The sequence below is a fragment of the Salmo salar genome, chromosome ssa20 (assembly GCF_905237065.1).
Source record: "Salmo salar chromosome ssa20, Ssal_v3.1, whole genome shotgun sequence".
In the NCBI taxonomy this organism is placed as follows: Eukaryota; Metazoa; Chordata; class Actinopteri; order Salmoniformes; family Salmonidae; genus Salmo; species Salmo salar.
In genome coordinates, this window is record NC_059461.1 from 88,889,154 (window position 1) to 88,913,130 (window position 23,977).

Genomic DNA, 23,977 nt, shown 5'->3' on the forward strand with positions numbered 1-23,977 from the left:
GTTTAGCTAGTGCTGTGTTTATGTAAAGACTCTATTACAGGCTTAGCTAGTGCTGTGTTTATGTAAAGACGCTATTACAGGCTTAGCTAGTGCTGTGTTTATGTAAAGTGCTATGTGCAGGTGCTCATTTAATGTCATGACTTATGTACTTATGTCGCGTTCACCTCCTGTCGGCGTGATCGGAGGAACGACTTTTCTACTTCGGAGGAACTACATGGAGCGTTCACGTCCTGTCGGAGTGATCGGAGGAACGACTTTTCTACTTCGGAGGAACTACATGGAGCGTTCACGTGCTCAGAACTCATAAGGAACGCAAGAACCGTTCTCACCATTGACAGCCGAAATCACGGCCATGTTTGTGGTGCGTGAAGTCAGTGTTCAGCATGTGGGAAAGAGATCATGGCCATGTTTCCTAGTCGTAACGACAAGTTGGAGGAGTGTTCACGTGCATTTATCCCAGTAGGAAGGTCGTATTTACGGTTTCCCGACATAATGTGAACGCGGGCATTAAGGCTGCTCTGCCCCAAAGGAAGAATTATTCTGGTTGGTTGACTCAATTACGAGGGCGGGGCTTACATTACATTTTCAAACCTGCTGCATGCTCTAAAAGGATAATTTGACCAATCTGCTGTTACGGTGAGTGAGCAATTTTGGGTGATTTATTGTATGATTCTGTTTTTGTAGATAACTAGCTATATTTATCATTGGAAAGTTGTTCTAATCTCACAAATATAGTGAACATGTTCGTTTTTTTTTATATCTTCTTCTTTAAACAACCTGCTAGAAAGCTAGCTGGTGCTGGTAAGATGGCTCGATAACTAATTGTAACGTGGCGAGAATCACTAGACTGCCTCCTACAAACGGGAAGGCACGTGCTTCGACTAACCTCAGCGCCCCTCACACATTGGGGCCATGTGTTCCGACTGCCTTACAGCCACCATCCCACTTTTGACACCAATGTAGCAAACAGAGGGAAGCGAACCTGGGTCTCCAGCGTGAAAAACAAACCACCTACGCATCCCGCCAATAGGGATAGCAAAGTTTGCTACAGTATGTTTTGTTGATTTTGATTATTTAACCCCCTAGACTCTATTGATGCACCAGTGCGTCCATATAAGTAACATAATAAATAAATCTGCCACAAATTCTGTTAGTTTAAACTGGAGATATCTGCTTTTTAGCATGGACTGCGTCTCAATCCACCGTATCCACCAATGTCGTCCTTCCGCATATGCAGTGGAAAGTGGCAGAGCTACAGCACGGTTTGTCAGACCAGGTGACACCTCAAAGATCGGCCTTCTCATATCCGCCTAGAGAGGGGAGACTATCACAAACACGATGGTGTTCTCCGTTTTGCCCTATGACCCCCACAAGTGTCACGAGACTGGCCTAATGCATACAAATTAATGGAAGTATGTAGGTGTCCAAAAAATAATAACACAGAGATACAGCACCAGTCAAAGATACACCTACTCACACAGATACAGCACCAGTCAAAGATACACCTACTCACACAGAAACAGCACCAGTCAAAGATACACCTACTCATACAGAAACAGCACCAGTCAAAGATACACCTACTCACACAGATACAGCACCAGTCAAAAGATACACCTACTCACACAGATACAGCACCAGTCAAAAGATACACCTACTCACACAGATACAGCACCAGTCAAAAGATACACCTACTCACACAGATACAGCACCAGTCAAAGATACACCTACTCATACAGAAACAGCACCAGTCAAAGATACACCTACTCATACAGATACAGCACCAGTCAAAGATACACCTACTCACACAGATACAGCACCAGTCAAAAGATACACCTACTCACACAGATACAGCACCAGTCAAAGATACACCTACTCATACAGAAACAGCACCAGTCAAAGATACACCTACTCACACAGAAACAGCACCAGTCAAAGATACACCTACTCACACAGAAACAGCACCAGTCAAAGATACACCTACTCACACAGAAACAGCACCAGTCAAAGATACACCTACTCACACAGAAACAGCACCAGTCAAAGATACACCTACTCACACAGAAACAGCACCAGTCAAAGATACACCTACTAAGGACAAATTAAATATTTTATCAAATACTTGAATTGTATTTTATTTTTGATACCTAAATGGGTGCTAAAATTCCAAATCAAATAGCGAAATGATCCATGGTATGAACAATTCATAAGTCAGCAGACTTCCTTGTTGGTTTTAAGTCGAATTCAGGCACAACAGCGACCTCTCACAGAAGTCCTCCACCTGTAAATCTAAGACCATGATTTCGCTTCCGTTGTGGGTGTGGTAGCAAAGCAACCTTTATTTGCATGCAATTAACATATTAATATGCATAACCATTTCTCCTGACAGGGGAAGAACTGCTCTGGTACGCTGCATGTAACTAGTAACTAACATCACTAGTTACCACAGCCACAATCATAAACCCGCCTGTTTCTAAAATTTCTCTTCTTAACCTAGAGTTGATGTCCACGCCCCCGTGTAAATCGAATTAGCATACATTTTGCATGGGCTGCATCTCAATCCACCACATCCGCCAATGGCGGCCTTCCACATCTGCGGTGGAAGGTGGCCGAGCTACAGCGGTGTTTGTCAGACTATAAGACATCCTGAAAATCAGTAATCTCACGAAAACATCTGTAGCTTTTGAACGGTTTGGGTTGCGTCACGGGACATCTCGGAAGTCGGTACCGCTGATCTGACAACTTCTGTTTGTATTGTCCGAACAGTTTGGGCTACACATTAATATGATCTCTCTATGGAAAGGTGAAATATGGGTGAAAATGTTTCATCAAATATTTTTTATTAAAAAAAGAATTACACCTAAAGGGGTCCTAAAATTCTAAATCAAATAACTAAATGATCCTTGGTGTGACCTTCTTAAAACAATTCCATATGTCAACCAGTCATTAAGGTGTTTTTGTTAGACCCATGCGAACGTGGCCAAAGAAGTGACTGAAACAGGAACCAACTTTGCAGCGATGATAAAGCTACAGGGCATACAAATGAAGGTGATATTTGAGACCTCTCTCTAACCAATAAATGGTACATATGCTTTCAGTTCGCGAGTGTATAGCATGGACAGCTATTGCATTTTTGGCCCTAAGCGAGATTTGGTACCCCCCCCCCCTTCACGTGCAATTTTTTTGTTGTTGCACCCCTCTTGACAGAAGTAGCCTCTACGTTTTTTTTTAAAGTAACTTTTTGGTAATTCTACACATTTTCCCATGGGGCGGAGAGAAAATGTGAATTTATCACAAATTTCCTGCAATTATGTCATTGTCATTATGGGGTATTGTGTGTAGATTGATAAGAGAAAAAAACAATTTAATCAATTTTAGAATAAGGCTGTAATGTAACAAGATGTGGAAAAAGTGAAGGGGTTTGAATAATTACCAAATGCACTGTATAATGACGCGATGCTCATGTCTCCGCCTTAACAATGGGAGTCGTTGTCCCAAAGCCTGGAAGGTAGGCAACAAGCTTAGGTTCAAAATAATCCCATTGAATGCAAAGGAAGCCAGTGAGCATTTGGTCTCCCTTGATAAAAAAAAGTATAAAATAATTGCAAATCCGCATTGATTTAAACTGAGTGAGCTCAACTGTGAATGGTCCTCGTGCACCCCAAAAAAAAGTGTCAAGGGAAGCCAGTTTGGATTTGGCTTCACACTAATCACATCAAAAGCAAAATGTCATTGTCAGGAAAAACTTGAATAGTTGTATCTCGTTGTGGTGTTGTCCTCCGGTGGCTATCCAGCTAGCTAAAATTGACCCTTCCTTAAATTTGCCATGTATGGAGATAGGGATTTGGACTTGTGGTTTTACTTAATTCTCCTTACTGGCCAATTATTAAAACGGCAATTCTGATCCAACCATAAATTCATAAATTGTTGTGCCTCTGGCCTGAGAGGATGGAAGTTCAATATGTAGTTAGATGTAGTACGCTAATCTTAACTAGTTGGCTCATCGTTGCCCATGAAAGGAAGCTAGGCTAGCGAGCGTGCAAGCGTTTTAGCCAGGTAGCCAAGAACAACAAAACTAAAAGCGTGTACTGTATGACAGAGTCATAGACCGTTTCGTCAACATGAACGAGAGGAGGATGACATTGGCGTTTCTCTACATGTAGGGTGAGTCATGTTTTTTCTTCTTACACACACACACACACACACACACACACACACACACACACACACACACACACACACACACACACACACACACACACACACACACACACAGAAATCAGAATCTTTGGACAGCCACATCATATCTAGCTTATGTTGATTGGACTAAATTGTTTTTGGTATCTTTAGTTGTCACTGTATTAGACTAAACATAGGTGATTTGAAGATGTTGAAATGTTGAAGTTGAAATGGTGCTGGAATAGTGGAGGCAGCTCCTGTTTTCTTTGCCTCTTGCGGGTAACTCTCTGTGGTACTAAATCAATAGTTGTTTTGTAGTCCGAAAATGTCGGACACATGAATTTGTCAGACAATGCTGTAGGTCATGTAAATCAAATCAAATCAAATTTTATTGGTCACATACACATGGTTAGCAGATGTTAATTCGAGTGTAGCAAAATGCTTTGCTTCTAGTTCCGACAGTGCAGCAATATCTAACAAGTAATCTAACACTTTCACAACAACTACCTAATACACACACATCTAGGTAAAGGAATGGAATAAGATCATATAAATATATAGATGAGCAATGACAGAGCGGCATAGAATAGAGATACAGTAGATGGTATAAAATACAGTATATACATATGAGATGAGTAATGCAAGATATGTATACATTATTAAAGTGGCATTATTAAAGTGACTAGTGTTCCATTTATTAAATTGGCCAATGATTTCAAGTCTATATGCAGGCAGGTAACATCACAAAACTGTTTGTTACATGGAATATGCTTTGTGGAGTTCAACAGACAGGTGTTGCTCTCTGGTTTTGTGATGAAACAAAGGTGTGGTTGAATTTATTCTGCCACTGTGTCTTATATTGACTTGTCTAGGCCTATATATATATCATGGTGGCAAGGTATATGACTAACAGGTTATAGAGCAAACAACGCAATTATCACAACAATAGCATTTTTTTCTGCCTTGTCTTCCTCAATGATGTTACATACGCACCGCTACTGTAGCGTTGGGTTTAATTTGGACAGATTTTGGCGAGTGAAAACTCTCGATTTGCCTCTGATTCTCTGACTGGGCTTCCTCCCCTGACCATATTTGGGAATGGAAATTCCAACCGGATGCTAAAGATTTTAACATCCGGTGAAACATCTTGTCTCTTTGTTCTATCATCTATGACACCATCAAATAGGCGGCGCCTACTTCCCAAATGATCGACACTTGTCATTTGACAAACAGTGCATCTTGAGTTGGATTGACATATTGCTTAACCAACCGCCATGGTGTTTGCTGTGGTGGCCCTTCCCCCTCCGATGACGTAGTGTTACTGTTATAATTTTTCAGGATAACAGGACGAAGGCTACTGTACTGAAGTGAGCTGCTACACTGTTGCACTATTGGGGTCGGCTGAAGTGCAACGTTCGTTCAAAAAATTATACAACAGTTCTCTGCTGATTTACAAGGTAATAATATGAAAATCTGGGTTTTGCCATTTAGTTGCCTTCGAATATGAACGGTTCTGTAATTCAATGTTTTTTTTGTTTTTAGCTGTTAGCCATTTAGCTAACGTTGGCTAGTAGCTCAGCCCCTTTATTTCAATGGCAAAAGTCCAGGATTATAGTCTCGTAATGCTAGGCGTTGTTTTAGAATCAAGTGCCTACAGCATCGCCTGGTAAAGATCCTTGTCTACTAATAGTGTGTATTACTACCGCATAGACATACACTTTTGCATTATTGTTGATTCCTCCTATTAGGCTACTGGCTTTAATGAATACACTTTGACATTCCTACCCTATAGTTATGTACGAGTAGAAATATAACTTTAAATAATATATATCCTTATCTCTGTTTTGATAACACACACACACACACACTGTACCTCGGTAGCACACAACGTGTAACGTTAGCTACTAACCCAATAATGCATTCCCTTAGTGTCCCTGTTCTTCCACTCCTTGCCCCAGTACGGTAGTAGTATGTCTCGGGAACAGCTGGTGGTAGAGAGGGCAAGGAGAGCCTTCCAGACCGGTATGTCTAAACCACTGAAGTTCAGAGTTCACCAGCTTAAGAACCTGCACCGTTTCATCACAGAGAGACACAAGGACATTGCAGACGCTGTCAAGAAGGACCTTAACAAGGTGAGCGTTGATTCTGCATTCCAAATGACACCCTATTCCCATTATAGTGCACTACTTTAGAGCCCTGGGCCCTGGTCAAAAGTAGCGCACTATAAAGGGAATAGGGTGCCATTTGAGAGTTTAATTTGACAATTTACATAAAGGTAGGGTTTATAAGTCGTTTTTAGAATGAGTTAATATGTAGTCTGGACATCTAATTATAACCCACTTATAACTATGTGTTAACCTACTGTAGAGCACTCTGTGACAATGTTTTTGTAAAAATGGCTATATAATTATGACTGTCTGACTGACTGATTGGTGTATTGGTGTGTCCTTAACCTGCTGCAGACTGAACACAGCACAGAGTTGTTTGAGACCCTAGGTCTGGAAGGGGAGATCGACGTGGCTGTGGAGAGGCTAGCAGAATGGGCTGCCCCTCGGCCTGTAGAGAAGAGCCTCCTTACCATCTTAGACGAGGTAAGACAAGATAAACATTTTAGGGTCCCAAATGGCAGCCTATTCCCTATATTGTGCACTACTTGTGACCAGGGCCCATCGGACCTTATTGTCTGTTTTCACCTACATTTATTTTTATGTCCTGTAATCTCATTACAGGACATATAATACAACACAACATTTTTTAAATTGATTTAACTAGGCAAGTCAGTTAAGAACTAATTCTTATTTACAATGACGGCCTAGGAACAGTGGGTTAGCCTGCTGAGGTAAAGCCTAGGTTTTACCTTGTTCAGGGGCAGCTCGTGGATTCGATCCAGCAACCTTTCGGTTACTGGCCCAACGCTCTAACCACTAGGCTACCTGCCACCCCTACAGAACATATGAAGGATGGTGGATCATAGATTTAAAAAAATAGTCTACATCTTGTCACAGGTATACATCCAGCCAGAGCCCCTGGGAGTGGTCCTCATCATCGGGGCCTGGAACTACCCCTGGGCAGTGACTCTCCAGCCCCTGGTCGCGGCTATTGCTGCAGGTACTGTAGTAGAAAACGCAATGGAGGTGGTTATGTGTGTAAACAATGCTCGCGTGATGAATAACCTTGCCTGAGATTTGGAGACTTGTGTTCGCTCCCCGAGCTAATGCCTAGGCTTTACCTCAGCAGGCTAACATAGAGCTAATGCCTAGGCTTTACCTCAGCAGGCTAACATGGAGCTAATGCCTAGGCCTTACCTCAGCAGGCTAAAATAGAGCTAATGCCTAGGCTTTACCTCAGCAGGCTAAAATAGAGCTAATGCCTAGGCTTTACCTCAGCAGGCTAGCATGGAGCCAATGCCTAGGCTTTACCTCAGCAGGCTAGCATGGAGCTAATGCCTAGGCTTTACCTCAGCAGGCTAACATAGAGCTAATGCCTAGGCTTTACCTCAGCAGGCTAGCATAGAGCTAATGCCTAGGCTTTACCTCATCAGGCTAGCATGGAGCTAATGCCTAGGCTTTACCTCAGCAGGCTAACATGGAGCCAATGCCTAGGCTTTACCTCAGCAGGCTAGCATGGAGCTAATGCCTAGGCTTTACCTCAGCAGGCTAACATAGAGCTAATGCCTAGGCTTTACCTCAGCAGGCTAGCATGGAGCTAATGCCTAGGCTTTACCTCAGCAGGCTAACATAGAGCTAATGCCTAGGCTTTACCTCAGCAGGCTAGCATAGAGCTAATGCCTAGGCTTTACCTCAGCAGGCTAGCATAGAGCTAATGCCTAGGCTTTACCTCAGCAGGCTAACATGGACCTAACACAGTGTTGTAACGTTGTTATGATTACACATTCACTGTCTAATACCACCTCTCTTCTGCATCCATCCATCCATCCCTTTATCTATCCCTCCCATCTATCTCTCCCTCCCATCTCTCCATCCCTCTATCCCTCCCTCCCATCTCTCCCTCCCATCTCTCCATCCCTCTATCCCTCCCTCCCATCTCTCCCTCCCATCTCTCCATCCCTCTATACCTCCCTCCCATTTCTCCCTCCCATCTCTCCATCCCTCTATCCCTCCCTCCCATCTCTCTATCCCTCCCTCCCATCCCTCTATCCCTCCCTCCCATCTCTCTATCCCTCCCTCCCATCTCTCCATCCCTCTATCCATCCCTCCCATCTCTCCATCCCTCCCTCCCATCTCTCTATCCCTCCCTCCCATCTCTCCATCCCTCCCTCCCATCCATCCATCCCATCCCTCCTATCTCTCCATCCCTCCCTCCCATCTCTCCATCCATCCCTCCCATCTCTCCATCCATCCCTCCCTCCCTCCCATCTCTCCTCAGGTAATGCTGCTGTGGTTAAGCCATCAGAGGTCAGCTCTCATTCAGCCAAGGTCATGGAGGAACTGCTCCCTCTCTACCTGGACAAGGTCACTTCACTAACATCAAATCCCTATCAGATGCATGTTTACTCCTTTACAGTGCCTTCAGAAAGTATTCAAACCCTTTGACCTATTCTACATTTACACCAATAGGCTCTTGAACAGCTTCTATCCCCAAGCCGCAAGACTGCTAAATAGCTAACTAAATAGCTAACTAAATAGCTAACTAAATAGCTAACTAAATAGCTAACTAAATAGCTAACTAAATAGCTAACTAAATAGCTAACTAAATAGCTAACAAAATGGCTGCACGGACTATCTGAGGTGTCCCTTGTATTTTATTCTTATTTTTTTCACTGTCTCTATGCACACTCACATGGTCCTACACACGGTCACTCCAACACACACAAACACTCACACCATCATCTGCTCACACACGCATAATATGCATTTATACTGACTCTACACACACGCACATACAATCATCATATACTGTACACTGCTGCTTCTCTGTTTATCATATATCCTGATGCCTATTCACCGTAACCCCTATACATATCTACCTCCATCACTCCAGTATCCCTGTCCCCTTCCCCCTATACATATCTACCTCCATCACTCCAGTATCCCTGTCTCCTTCCCCCTATACATATCTACCTCCATCACTCCAGTATCCCTGTCCCCTTCCCCCTATACATATCTACTTCCATCACTCCAGTATCCCTGTCTCCTTCCCCCTATACATATCTACCTCCATCACTCCACTATCCCTGTCTCCTTCCCCCTATACATATCTACCTCCATCACTCCACTATCCCTGTCCCCTCCCCCCTATACATATCTACCTCCATCACTCCAGTATCCCTGTCTCCTTCCCCCTATACATATCTACCTCCATCACTCCAGTATCCCTGTCTCCTTCCCCCTATACATATCTACCTCCATCACTCCAGTATCCCTGTCCCCTTCCCCCTATACATATCTACCTCCATCACTCCAGTATCCCTGTCCCCTATACATATCTACCTCCATCACTCCAGTATCCCTGTCTCCTTCCCCCTATACATATCTACCTCCATCCCTCCAGTATCCCTGTCCCCTTCCCCCTATACATATCTACCTCCATCACTCCAGTATCCCTGTCTCCTTCCCCTATACATATCTACCTCCATCACTCCAGTATCCCTGTCTCCTTCCCCTATACATATCTACCTCCATCACTCCAGTATCCCTGTCCCCTTCCCCCTATACATATCTACCTCCATCACTCCAGTATCCCTGTCCCCTTCCCCTATACATATCTACCTCCATCACTCCAGTATCCCTGTCCCCTCCCCCTATACATATCTACCTCCATCACTCCAGTATCCCTGTCTCCTTCCCCCTATACATATCTACCTCCATCACTCCAGTATCCCTGTCCCCTTCCCCCTATACATATCTACCTCCATCACTCCAGTATCCCTGTCCCCTCCCCCTATACATATCTACCTCCATCACTCCACTATCCCTGTCCCCTCCCCCTATACATATCTACCTCCATCACTCCAGTATCCCTGTCTCCTTCCCCCTATACATATCTACCTCCATCACTCCAGTATCCCTGTCTCCTTCCCCCTATACATATCTACCTCCATCACTCCAGTATCCCTGTCCCCTTCCCCTATACATATCTACCTCCATCACTCCAGTATCCCTGTCCCCTTCCCCCTATACATATCTACCTCCATCACTCCAGTATCCCTGTCCCCTTCCCCCTATACATATTTACCTCCATCACTCCAGTATCCCTGTCCCCTTCCCCCTATACATATCTACCTCCATCACTCCAGTATCCCTGTACATTGTAAATATGGTACTGACCCTGTATATAGTCACCTTCCCCCTATACATATCTACCTCCATCACTCCAGTATCCCTGTCCCCTTCCCCCTATACATATCTACCTCCATCACTCCAGTATCCCTGTCTCCTTCCCCCTATACATATCTACCTCCATCACTCCAGTATCCCTGTCCCCTTCCCCTATACATATCTACCTCCATCACTCCAGTATCCCTGTCTCCTTCCCCCTATACATATCTACCTCCATCACTCCAGTATCCCTGTCCCCTTCCCCCTATACATATCTACCTCCATAACTCTAGTATCCCTGTCTCCTTCCCCTATACATATCTACCTCCATCACTCCAGTATCCCTGTCCCCTTCCCCTATACATATCTACCTCCATCACTCCAGTATCCCTGTCTCCTTCCCCCTATACATATCTACCTCCATAACTCCAGTATCCCTGTCCCCTTCCCCCTATACATATCTACCTCCATAACTCCAGTATCCCTGTCCCCTTCCCCTATACATATCTACCTCCATCACTCCAGTATCCCTGTCCCCTTCCCCTATACATATCTACCTCCATAACTCCAGTATCCCTGTCCCCTTCCCCTATACATATCTACCTCCATAACTCCAGTATCCCTGTCCCCTTCCCCTATACATATCTACCTCCATCACTCCAGTATCCCTGTCCCCTTCCCCCTATACATATCTACCTCCATCACTCCAGTATCCCTGTCCCCTTCCCCCTATACATATCTACCTCCATAACTCCAGTATCCCTGTCCCCTTCCCCCTATACATATCTACCTCCATAACTCCAGTATCCCTGTACATTGTTAATATGGTACTGGAACGGACCCTCTATATATTATGCTTACTTACTTTACTCGTGTTATTCTTATATCTTGTTGAAACATTTTGTTGTTTCAGCCTGAATTCAAAATGGATTAAATATTTTTTTCCCCAACTATCTACACACAATACCCCATAAAGAGAAAGTGCAAACATGTTTTTTGAAATCTTTGCAAATGTATTGAAAATGAAATACAGTTATCACATTTACATAAGTATTCCCACCCTCGAGTCAATCCTTTGTAGAAGCACCTTTAAAAGCGATTACAGTCTTTCTAGGATAGTCTCTTAGAGCTTTCCATACCTTAGTCTCTAAGAGCTTTCCATACCTTAGTCTCTAAGAGCTTTCCATACCTTAGTCTCTAAGAGCTTTCCATACCTTTCCATACCTTAGTCTCTAAGAGCTTTCCATACCTCAGTCTCTAAGAGCTTTCCATACCTTAGTCTCTAAGAGCTTTCCATACCTTAGTCTCTAAGAGCTTTCCATACCTTAGTCTCTAAGAGCTTTCCATACCTTAGTCTCTAAGAGCTTTCCATACCTCAGTCTCTAAGAGCTTTCCATACCTTAGTCTCTAAGAGCTTTCCATACCTTTCCATGCCTTAGTCTCTAAGAGCTTTCCATACCTTAGTCTCTAAGAGCTTTCCATACCTTAGTCTCTAAGAGCTTTCCATACCTTAGTCTCTAAGAGCTTTCCATACCTTAGTCTCTAAGAGCTTTCCATACCTGGATTGTACAACGTTTGCCCATTATGCTTTAAAGAAAATTCTTCAAGCTGCCATAGATTTTCAAGAAGATTTATGTCAAAACTCGGCCACTCAGGAACATTCACTGTCTTCTTGGTAAGCAACTCCAGTGTAGATGTGGCCTTGTGTGTTAGGTTATTGTCCTGCTGAAAGGTGAATTAATCTCCCAGTGTCTGGTGGAAGCAGATTGAACCAGGTTTTCCTCCTAGGATTTTTCCTGTGATTAGCTCCATTCTGTTTCTTTTTTATCCTGAAAAACTCCCCAGTCCTTAACGATTACAAGCATACCCATAACATGATGCAGCCACCACCATGCTTGAAAATATGGGGAGTGGTACTCAGTAATGTGTTATATTGGATTTGACCAAACATAACACTTTGTATTCAGGACAAAAAGTTAATTGCTTTGGCATATTTTTTGCAGTATTACTTTAGTGCCTTATTGCAAACAGGATGCACGTTTTGGAACAGACTTCCTTATTTTCAAATCAAATGTATTTATAAAGCCCTTCTTACATCAGCTGATATCTCAAAGTGCTGTACAGAAACCCAGCCTAAAACCCCAAACAGCAAGCAATGCAGGTGTAGAAGCACGGTGGCTAGGGAAAAACTCCCTAGAAAGGCCAAAACCTAGGAAGAAACCTAGAGAGGAACCAGGCTATGAGGGGTGGCCAGTCCTCTTCTGGCTGTGCCGGGTGGAGATTATAACAGAACATGGCCAAGATGTTCAAATGGTCATAGATGACCAGCAGGGTCAAATAATAATAATCACAGTGGTTGTCGAGGGTGCAACTGGTCAGCACCTCAGGAGTAAATGTCAGTTGGCTTTTTCATAGCCGATCATTGAGAGTATCTCTACAGCTCCTGCTGTCTCTAGAGAGTTGAAAACAGCAGGTCTGGGACAGGTAGAACGTCCGGTGAACAGGTCAGGGTTCCGTAGCCGCAGGCACAACAGTTGAAACTGGAGCAGCAGCACGGCCAGGTGGACTGGGGACAGCAAGGAGTCATCATACCAGGTAGTCCTGAGGCATGGTCCTAGGGCTCAGGTCCCCCAAAGAAAGAAAGAGAGAATTAGAGAGAGCATACTTAAATTCACACAGGACACCAGATAAGACAGGAGAAATACTCCAGATATAACAGACTGACCCTAGCCCCCCGACACATAAACTACTGCAGCATAAATACTGGAGGCTGAGACAGGAGGGGTCAGGAGACAATGTGGCCCCATCCGATGATACCCCCGGACAGGGCCAAACAGGCAGGATATAACCCCACCCACTTTGCCAAAGCACAGCCCCCACACCACTAGAGGGATATCTTCAACCACCAACTTACCATCCTGAGACAAGGCCGAGTATAGCCCACAAAGATCTCCGCCACCCAGGAAGACCACGTCAGTGACTCAACCCACTCAAGTGACACACCCCTCCTAGGGATGGCATTTTCACTCTATCAGTTAGGTTAGTATTGTGGAGTAACTACAATGTTGTTGATCCATCCTCAGTTTTCTCCCATCACAGCCATTAAACTCTGTATTTGTTTTAAAATCACAATTGGTCTCATGGTGAAATCACTGAGCAGTTTCCTTCCTCTCCGGCAACTGAGTTAGGAAGGACGCCTGTATCTTTGTAGTGACTGGGTGTATTGATACACCATCCAAAGTGTAAATAATAACTTGCCATGCTCAAAAGGAAATTCAAATTTCATTTTTTGTTCTTTTTACCCTTCTACCAATAGGTGACCTTTTTTGTGAGGCATTGGAAAGCCTCCGTGGTCTTTGTGGTTGAATCTGTGTTTAAAATTCACTGTTGTGTACAGAGTGAGTCCATGCAACTTATTATGTGACTTGTTAAGCAAGGGTTTACTCCTGAACTTATTTAGGCATCGCCATAACAAGGGGGTTGAATACTTATTGACTCAAAACATTTCAGCTTTTCAGTTTTTATTAATCAGTAAAAAATGAGAACAAACATATTACCACTTTGACATTGTAGGGCGTAGTGTGTAGGACAATCAAATCCATTTGAAATACAGGCTGTAACAACAAAATGTGGGAAAAGTCGAGGAGTGTGAATACTTTCTTAAGGAGCTGTGTTTCCTTTAAATTCTCATTTCAAGCTCTCTTGTGTCATAGGCTGTTGTTCATGGTGAGAGGGAACTGAAGTGTGTGTGTGTGTGTGTGTGTGTGTGTGTGTGTGTGTGTGTGTGTGTGTGTGTGTGTGTGTGTGTGTGTGTGTGTGTGTGTGTGTGTTGTGTGTGTGTGGGCATGTGCATATGTGTGTGTGTTCTGTGTGTCTGTGTGCCTGTGTGTGTGTGCTGTGTGTCGTGTGTGTGTGTGTGTGTTTACATGTCTTCTTGTTCTGTGTGTGTTTACATGTCTGTGCCCACAGAGCTGTACCCTGTAGTGTGTGTTTACATGTCTGTCCCTGTTCCTCCACAGGAGCTGTACCCTGTAGTGTGTTTACATGTCTGTCCCTGTCCTCCACAGGAGCTGTACCCTGTAGTGTGTGTTTACATGTCTGTCCCTGTTCCTCCACAGGAGCTGTACCCTGTAGTGTGTGTTTACATGTCTGTCCCTGTTCCTCCACAGGAGCTGTACCCTGTAGTGTGTGTTTACATGTCTGTCCCTGTTCCTCCACAGGAGCTGTACCCTGTAGTGTGTGTTTACATGTCTGTCCCTGTTCCTCCACAGGAGCTGTACCCTGTAGTGTGTGTTTACATGTCTGTCCCTGTTCCTCCACAGGAGCTGTACCCTGTAGTGTGTGTTTACATGTCTGTCCCTGTTCCTCCACAGGAGCTGTACCCTGTAGTGTGTGTTTACATGTCTGTCCCTGTTCCTCCACAGGAGCTGTACCCTGTAGTGTGTGTTTACATGTCTGTCCCTGTTCCTCCACAGGAGCTGTACCCTGTAGTGTGTGGGGGCGTCTCAGAGACCCAGGAGTTGCTGCGTCAGCGTTTCGACCACATCTTCTACACAGGGAACAGCACTGTGGGTAAACTGGTGATGGAGGCCGCAGCCCGACACCTCACCCCTGTGACCCTGGAGCTGGGGGGGAAGAGCCCCTGTTACATCGATAAGGACGTCGACCTCAGAGTCGCATGCCGGTCAGTGGCAGACTGACCCATATTCCTTGAGAGTTATTCAATCTGTGTAATTTTGTCCCTGGTCATCAAAAATCTTGGAAATAGTATATTGTGGGCAGCGTCACTGCAATAGTTCAAGGACTGTGTCATGCTTTACTCAGATGAGAACAGCTCAAGGACTGTTTCATACTTTACTCAGATGAGAACAGCTCAAGGACTGTGTCATGCTTTACTCAGATGAGAACAGCTCAAGGACCGTTTCATACTTTACTCAGATGAGAATAGCTCAAGGACTGTTTCATACTTTACTCAGATGAGAACAGCTCAAGGACCGTTTCATAGCTTTACTCAGATGAGAACAGCTCAAGGACCGTTTCATAGTGCTTTACTCAGATGAGAACAGCTCAAGGACCGTTTCATAGTGCTTTACTCAGATGAGAACAGCTCAAGGACCGTTTCATAGTGCTTTACTCAGATGAGAACAGCTCAAGGACCGTTTCATAGTGCTTTACTCAGATGAGAATAGCTCAAGGACTGTGTCATGCTTTACTCAGATGAGAACAGCTCAAGGACCGTTTCATAGTGCTTTACTCAGATGAGAACAGCTCAAGGACTGTGTCATGCTTTACTCAGATGAGAACAGCTCAAGGACCGTTTCATAGTGCTTTACTCAGATGAGAACAGCTCAAGGACCGTTTCATAGTGCTTTACTCAGATGAGAATAGCTCAAGGACCGTTTCATAGTGCTTTACTCAGATGAGAACAGCTCAAGGACTGTTTCATACTTTACTCAGATGAGAAGCCCATTACTCCTCTGTGTTTCCACAGGCGTATCACCTGGGGGAAGTTTGTGAACTGCGGTCAGACGTGCATTGCCCCAGACTACATCCTGTGTGAACCCAGCATCCAGAACAGAGTGGTGGAGGAGATCAGGAAATGCATCACGGTATTATAGTCTGCATGTACAGCAGAGATTATAGAAATGACTTGAATAGAAACATAGAATTACAGAATGGGGCTTACACATACAGTAGGCTAATTAATATTCCACTACTTGTTTGGCATGAGGTGGGGTTTTCCTCAAACTTTTTACCTGGGCTCTGCTCCTTTCATATTTATTTTCATCCTGACAAATTCCCAAGTCCCTGCCGGTGACAAGCATACCCATAACATGATGCTGCCACCACAATACTGGAAAATAGAGGGGGAAAAAATTATAATTCCATCCTTTTTATATTAAGGAAAAACATTCAAGGGGGTGCAGACTTTCACTAGGCACTATATCTGCATTTTAATGGTCATTCGCTATAGTATATTTTACCTTTGGGCTGGTGTTAGGAGTTTTATACGGACGACCCAAAGACCTTCGAGGACTACGGACGCATCATTAACCAGCGCCACTTCCAGAGAGTGATGTCACTGCTCGAGGGGAGCACTGTGGCCATCGGAGGAGACAGCGACCAGTCACAATGCTATATAGGTACGTTAACGAGGCCCCTGTGTGTGTGTGTGTGTGTGTGTGTGTGTGTGTGTGTGTGTGTGTGTGTGTGTGTGTGTTATTCCTCATGTTTGTAGTATTCACGAGCCTTCCCTTTCCCCCCTGCCCCTTTGTGTCTGCTCACTGTGTGTGTTATTGTGTTATTTCTCAATGTGCGTGTGTGTCCAGCCCCCACGGTGCTGAAGGACGTGACAGGGGGCTCCAAGGTGATGCAAGAGGAGATCTTTGGTCCCGTGCTCCCCATTGTCACTGTTAGTGGAGTGGACGAGGCTATACAGTTCATCAATGAGAGAGAGAAGCCTCTGGCCCTCTACGTGTTCTCACCTGACAACAAGGTAAAGACCACAGAAGTGAAATCAAAGCTAAAGTCTGTAAGATTTAACTAATGAAACTTATCCATATTAATGAATATGACTTCTGACCTATGTTAAATACTAAGTTAGTGTCTCTCTGTCTCTCTCCCTCTGACTCGCTCTGTCTTTCTCTCTGTCGCTCTCTCGCTTCCTCTCTCTCCCTCTCTGTCTCTCTCTGTCTCTCTCTGTCTCTGTCTCTCCCCCTCTCTCTCTCCCTCTCTGACCTCCCTCTCTCCTCTCTCTCCCTCTCACCTCCCTCTCTGTCTCCCTCCCTCTTTCTCCTCTCTCCCTCTTTTTCTTCCTCTCCCTCCCGCCCTCCCTCCCTCCCTCCACCTCCCTCTCTATCCCTCTCTCTACCTCTCCACCTCTCTCACCCTCTCTCTCCACCTCCCTCTCGCTCCACCTCCCTCCCTCCCCTTCTCCCCCTCTCTCCACCTCCCTCCCTCTCTCCACCTCTCTCTCCCTCTCTGTCTCCATCTGTCTCTCCCCCTTTCTCTCTCCCCCTCCCTCTCTCCACCTCTCTCCCTCTCTCGATCTCACTCCCCCTCTCTCTCCCCCTTTCTCTCTCCCCCTCCCTCTCTCCACCTCTCTCTCCCTCTCTCCATCTCTCTCCCCCTCTCTCTCCCCCTTTCTCTCTCCCCCTCCCTCCCTCCACCTGTAGTTGATTAGGAGGGTGATAGCAGAGACTTCTAGTGGGGCCCTAGTGGCCAATGACTGTCTGGTCCACTTCACTGTCAACACCCTCCCCTTCGGAGGGGTGGGTAAGTTAACACTACCACACACACACACACACACACACACACACACACACACACACACACACACACACACACACACACACACACACACACACACACACACACGATACTGATATGATGTGATGTGTGTGTCTTAGTAACACTGAGGGAAAAAAGTATTTGATCCCCTGCTGATTTTGTACGTTTGCCCACTGACAAAGAAATGATCAGTCTATAATTTTAATGGTAGGTTTATTTGAACAGTGAGAGACAAAATAACAACAAAAAAATCCAGAAAAACGCATGTCAAAAATGTTATAAAATATCATCACAGAGGTCAGACGTTTCTTGTAGTTGTCCACCAGGTTTGCACACATCTCAGGAGGGATTTTGTCCCACTCCTCTTTGCAGATCTTCTCCAAGTCATTAAGGTTTCGAGGCTGACGTTTGGCAACTCGAACCTTCAGCTCCCTCCACAGATTTTCTATGGGATTAAGGTCTGGAGACTGGCTAGGCCACTCCAGGACCTTAATGTGCTTCTTCTTGAGCCACTCCTTTGTTGCCTTGGCCGTGTGTTTTGGGTTATTGTCATGCTGGAATACCCATCCACGACCCATTTTCAATGCCCTGGCTGAGGGAAGGAGGTTCTCACCCAAGATTTGACGGTACATGGCCCCATCCATCCTCCCTTTGATGCGGTGAAGTTGTCCTGTCCCCTTAGCAGAACAACACCCCCAAAGCATAATGTTTCCACCTCCATGTTTGACGGTGGGGATGGTGTTCTTGGGGTCATAGGCAGCGTTCCTCCTCCTCCAAACATGGCGAGTTGAGTTGATGCCAAAGAGCTCCATTTTGGTCTCATCTGACAACAACACTTTCACCCAGTTGTCCTCTGAATCATTCAGATGTTCATTGGCAAACTTCAGATGGGCATGTATATGTACATTCTTGAGCAGGGGGACCTTGCGGGCGCTGCAGGATTTCAGTCCTTCACGGCATAGTGTGTTACCAATTGTTTTCTTGGTGACTATGGTCCCAGCTGCCTTGAGATCATTGACAAGATCCTCCCGTGTAGTTCTGGGCTGATTCCTCACAGTTCTCATGATCATTGCAACTCCACGAGGTGAGATCTTGCATGGAGCCCCAGGCCGAGGGGGATTGACAGTTCTTTTGTCTTTCTTCCATTTGCGAATAATCACACCAACTGTTGTCACCTTCTCACTAAGCTGCTTGGCGATGGTCTTGTGTAGGTCTACAATCTTGTCCCTGACATCCTTGAAGAGCTCTTTGGTCTTGGCCATGGTGGAGAGTTTGGAATCTGATTGATTGATTGATTCTGTGGACAGGTGTCTTTTATACAGGTAACAAACTGAGATTAGGAGCACTCCCTTTAAGAGTGTGCTCCTAATCTCATCTCGTTACTTGTATAAAAGACGCCTGGGAGCCAGAAATCTTTCTGATTGAGAGGGGGTCAAATACTTATTTCCCTCATTACAATGCAAATTATTTTATAACATTTTTGACATGCGTTTTTCTGGATTTTTGTTGTTGTTATTCTGTCTCTCACTGTTCAAATAAACCTACCATTAAAATTATAGACTGATCATTTCTTTGTCAGTGGGCAAACGTACAGAATCAGCAGGGGATCAAATACTTTTTTCCCTCACTGTATATTGAATTTTCCCACCATCGTCCCTCTCCTCCCTTCCCCAAGGTAACAGTGGTATGGGACGCTACCACAGCCAGCACGGCTTTGACCAGCTCAGCCACCTGCGTGCCTGTCTCATTAAGAAGCTGAACATGGAGGATGCCAACGCCATGCGTTACCCGCCCCACACGGCTAAGAAGCTGGGCTGGGCGCGCTTCTTCTTCCTGAAGCGGGTCAACCTGCGCAGGCTCCGACGCATGGCACTACTGGCCCTGTTCTCTGCCTTGGCTGCCTTCATAGTACAGGTCAGATAGACTATAGTACAGGTCAGATAGACTATAGTACAGGTCAGATAGACTATAGTACAGGTCAGATAGACTATAGTACAGGTCAGATAGACCATAGTACAGGTCAGATAGGAAGACTATAGTACAGGTCAGAGAGATAGACTATAGTACAGGTCAGATAGACTATAGTACAGGTCAGATAGACTATAGTACAGGTCAGATAGGAAGACTATAGTACAGGTCAGAGAGATAGACTATAGTACAGGTCAGATAGATAGACTATAGTACAGGTCAGGTAGACTATAGTACAGGTCAGATAGACCATAGTACAGGTCAGATAGATAGACTATAGTACAGGTCAGATAGATAGACTATAGTACAGGTCAGATAGGAAGACTATAGTACAGGTCAGAGAGATAGACCATAGTACAGGTCAGATAGATAGACTATAGTACAGGTCAGATAGACTATAGTACAGGTCAGATAGACCATAGTACAGGTCAGATAGACTATAGTACAGGTCAGATAGATAGACTATAGTACAGGTCAGATAGATAGACTATAGTACAGGTCAGATAGATAGACCATAGTACAGGTCAGATAGATAAACTATAGTACAGGTCAGATAGACCATAGTACAGGTCAGATAGATAGACTATAGTACAGGTCAGATAGACTATAGTACAGGTCAGATAGATAGACTATAGTACAGGTCAGATAGACCATAGTACAGGTCAGATAGACCATAGTACAGGTCAGATAGACCATAGTACAGGTCAGATAGACCATAGTACAGGTCAGATAGATAGACTATAGTACAGGTCAGATAGACTATAGTACAGGTCAGATAGACCATAGTACAGGTCAGATAGATAGACTATAGTACAGGTCAGATAGACTATAGTACAGGTCAGATAGACTATAGTACAGGTCAGATAGACCATAGTACAGGTCAGATAGATAGACTATAGTACAGGTCAGATAGATAGACTATAGTACAGGTCAGATAGACTATAGTACAGGTCAGATAGACTATAGTACAGGTCAGATAGACCATAGTACAGGTCAGATAGACTATAGTACAGGTCAGATAGACCATAGTACAGGTCAGATAGACTATAGTACAGGTCAGATAGATAGACCATAGTACAGGTCAGATAGACTATAGTACAGGTCAGATAGACCATAGTACAGGTCAGATAGACCATAGTACAGGTCAGATAGACTATAGTACAGGTCAGATAGGTAGACTATAGTACAGGTCAGATAGATAGACCATAGTACAGGTCAGATAGACTATAGTACAGGTCAGATAGACCATAGTACAGGTCAGATAGATAGACTATAGTACAGGTCAGATAGATAGACTATAGTACAGGTCAGATAGACTATAGTACAGGTCAGATAGACTATAGTACAGGTCAGATAGGTAGACTATAGTACAGGTCAGATAGATAGACCATAGTACAGGTCAGATAGACTAAAGTACAGGTCAGATAGATAGACTATAGTACAGGTCAGATAGATAGACTATAGTACAGGTCAGATAGATAGAGCATAGTACAGGTCAGAAAGACTGTAGTACAGGTCAGATAGATAGACTATAGTACAGGTCATATAGACTATAGTACAGGTCAGATAGATAGACTATAGTACAGGTCATATAGACTATAGTACAGGTCAGATAGACTAAAGTACAGGTCAGATATTTAATTGAAATAATATGTCAAACAAGATGTGCATTTTGTCCGAGGGGATAACATCATGAATTAAAACACATTCCCAAAATGTTTTTCAATGGTAATTAGACCATAGATATCCCCAAGGTGCCATGTGCTTAACAAGCCTCCAATCACAAGGTTTTACTTGATCAAAACATCTCTAAGTGTTGGGAGATGTGAAATTGAGGATGCAAGACTTAATCAATTATTATTTATTTAACTAGGAAAGTCAGTTAAGAACAAGTTCTTATTTACAATGATAGCCTACCAGGGAACAACAGAATGACAGATTTTTACCTTGTCAGCTCGGGGATTCGATCCAGCAACCTTTCGATTACTGGCCCAACGCTCTAACCACTAGGCTACCCTGCCACCCCAAACTATAAACTCAGATTTCAAAATATAGGCTTACAATAGATCCTTTTAACTGTTGTTCCCTTATTTATCAGGGGGGGGGTTCAGACTGAGTTAGCTAACAGGCCTTCCTGCTCTAGTTTTTAATCAATGGTTTAGAGAGCCAATGGCACCCTATTCCCTATGTAGTGCACTACGTTTGACTAAGCCCTGGTCAAAAGTAGTGCACTACATAGGGAAAAGGGTGCCATTCTGGACACAAACACATAAGTGGATACTACGAAACAGTTAAGATCCCCACAATGGATCCCTGTCTTAGCTCCGCTGGTCACTACAGCCCTCCTACTTAAATACCATAGTGGCCTGTGTGAGGGCCGAGGGAGGGACTGGAGGGAGGGACTGGGGGGAGGGACTGGGAGGAGGGACTGGGAGGAGGGACTGGGGGGAGGGACTGGGGCGTCTCGGTCATGACTGGTTTAATAAACGAGAATCTCTCGGAGACCGGCGATCCAAGGAAGAGAGGGAGATATAGGGTCCATCACAAATGGCACACTATTCCCTATTTAGTGCACTACTTTTGACCTGGACCTAGTCAAATGTAGTGAACTATATAGGGAATATGGTGCCATTTAGGACACTGACATAGAAGTTAGTTTTTTGTCACACTAACTGACTCATACTCAAATACACATGGTTAGCAGATGTTAATGCGAGTGTAGCGAACTGCAGCTTGTTGGCCGAATAAAGTGTTTTTCTAGAATACGTAGTTTATGTTGTCAACGGTTCGATTTCTTTCAAATGAAAACAGTTTATTAAATACGATTTAAATCATTATCTCGAAAGTAACCCAGCTATTGTTATTCAATGAGCTATTTGTGTGTCTCAATGCTAACTGAGTGCTTCTATTTTGTCTCTTGAATCCATCCTGGAGAGTACATTTTCACAGAGATGGCAAGATACATTATGCGAATATTCCCTCTCTTAACTCCCACAGCTCCAAATAATGGTGTCTGTCCCAAATTACACCCTATTCTCTGCATAGTGCACTTCTTTTGGTCAGGGCCCATAGAGCTCTGGTCAAAAGTAGTGCACTATATAGGGAATAGGTTGACATTGTGGACAGAACCCTTGTGCTCCCAACACAAGAATGGCTTTGTCTCCTTCAGACAATGTTTGGTGTTGTTGAGGAAATCTAATCACACAACACTAGAAACATGATCTACGGCCCCCTTTAATTACCCAGCATGCATCATTCTCCTTCACTAAATAAGGCCTTTGTTTTGGGTCCTCGAGTACCTCCACACATATCTGTCTTTGTAATTTGCTGTGTCACTGTTGATTGTCATATTCATTGTTGTCCTGTTTGTGAAAAGTGATGATGGGAGACATTTTGTGCCTTGTGTTTCTTGCAGAGGTACCTGCGGTGATGCTGATGTGGTGAAACTACGTGAGGCTCCGCCATCTTGGACCCTGATTTAGACTTGTAGTGCTGGGGGGGCAACAGTTATGGCTCAGTGTCAGTCATAAACATAACAAAATTGCAATAGTTCATTTTAAATCACAATTATTTAACTGTCATTCAAACAAGGGTTATGAATCATTAATGATTTTAGAGGTGTTTATGATGCCAGTAAACCTGTATATTTGAGGTAATTTTTTTAATTTCATATCGTGTCCTACGCATTTCATCTCTGTTGCACTGTTGTAAATGGATTCTAGCCTCAATGGAAGACTGAGTACCGTGCATTTGCATTATTCCTGAGAGTTTCCTAAAGGAGTGCAACTGTTTTGTAATGTAAAGAATGTGCCTCTTGTTGTGCTAGTTTTTATACTGATTATTGTCAACAGTACTTTTATGTTTAGTGTGAAAAGAAAACTTGCCTGCGTTATATACTGTATAACATTAACAATGAGATGAAAACAGACTTGTCTTCCACAGTGATCAGTTTTTTTTATTTAAGATATTAAAATGACATTTAGGCTTAGCTGTGATGAAGTAATATATAATAAGACTGAGAAAAGTTATTCATTTCAAATAAAAAGTTATCTTGTTTATGGGTATTTATTACACTTCTTTTATGTCACTTTTTTATCTTTAGCAACAACAAAAAAACATTTCATAAGCCATTCTGGTATTTTACTGATGTAACTTCATGAAAAAAAATCTGGGATATTGTAGGACTAACCATATGGCCATTTTGTAGGTCCATTTTTATAATTTGTAAAAATGCAACAAAAAAACGTCTAATTTAAGCAGGCTAC

General features: G+C 43.9%; 1 protein-coding gene and 1 long non-coding RNA gene across 3 annotated transcripts; both read left to right on the forward strand.

The window, feature by feature from the left end:
• The first annotated feature begins 5,334 nt into the window (after positions 1–5,334).
• aldh3a2 (aldehyde dehydrogenase 3 family, member A2) lies at positions 5,335–23,768 on the forward strand. Of its 2 annotated transcripts, none has more exons than XM_014163606.2 (12): positions 5,335–5,633; positions 6,135–6,308; positions 6,639–6,767; positions 7,182–7,284; positions 8,563–8,648; positions 14,930–15,138; positions 15,946–16,063; positions 16,456–16,597; positions 16,784–16,950; positions 17,630–17,729; positions 19,420–19,658; positions 23,128–23,768. In XM_014163606.2, the coding sequence occupies exons 2-12, from the start codon at positions 6,147–6,149 to the stop codon at positions 23,140–23,142; spliced, it is 1,470 nt and encodes a 489-aa protein (XP_014019081.1). In that variant the 5' UTR covers positions 5,335–5,633; positions 6,135–6,146; the 3' UTR covers positions 23,143–23,768.
• LOC106581511 (uncharacterized) lies at positions 19,662–21,246 on the forward strand. Its single transcript, XR_006761044.1, has 2 exons — positions 19,662–19,721; positions 19,952–21,246. It is a non-coding gene; the product is annotated as an uncharacterized lncRNA (long non-coding RNA).
• Positions 23,769–23,977: the final 209 nt, after the last annotated feature.

What these genes read in the sequence shown, in the direction of transcription:
- aldh3a2 (XM_014163606.2), top strand. Translation starts at nt 6,147, where the DNA reads ATGTCTCGGGAACAGCTGGTGGTAGAGAGGGCAAGGAGAGCCTTCCAG. An exon ending in CCAGTCACAATGCTATATAG is followed by an intron (nt 16,598 to 16,783) that starts GTACGTTAACGA and finishes GTGTGTGTCCAG; the next exon opens with CCCCCACGGTGCTGAAGGAC. An exon ending in TGTTCTCACCTGACAACAAG is followed by an intron (nt 16,951 to 17,629) that starts GTAAAGACCACA and finishes CTCCACCTGTAG; the next exon opens with TTGATTAGGAGGGTGATAGC.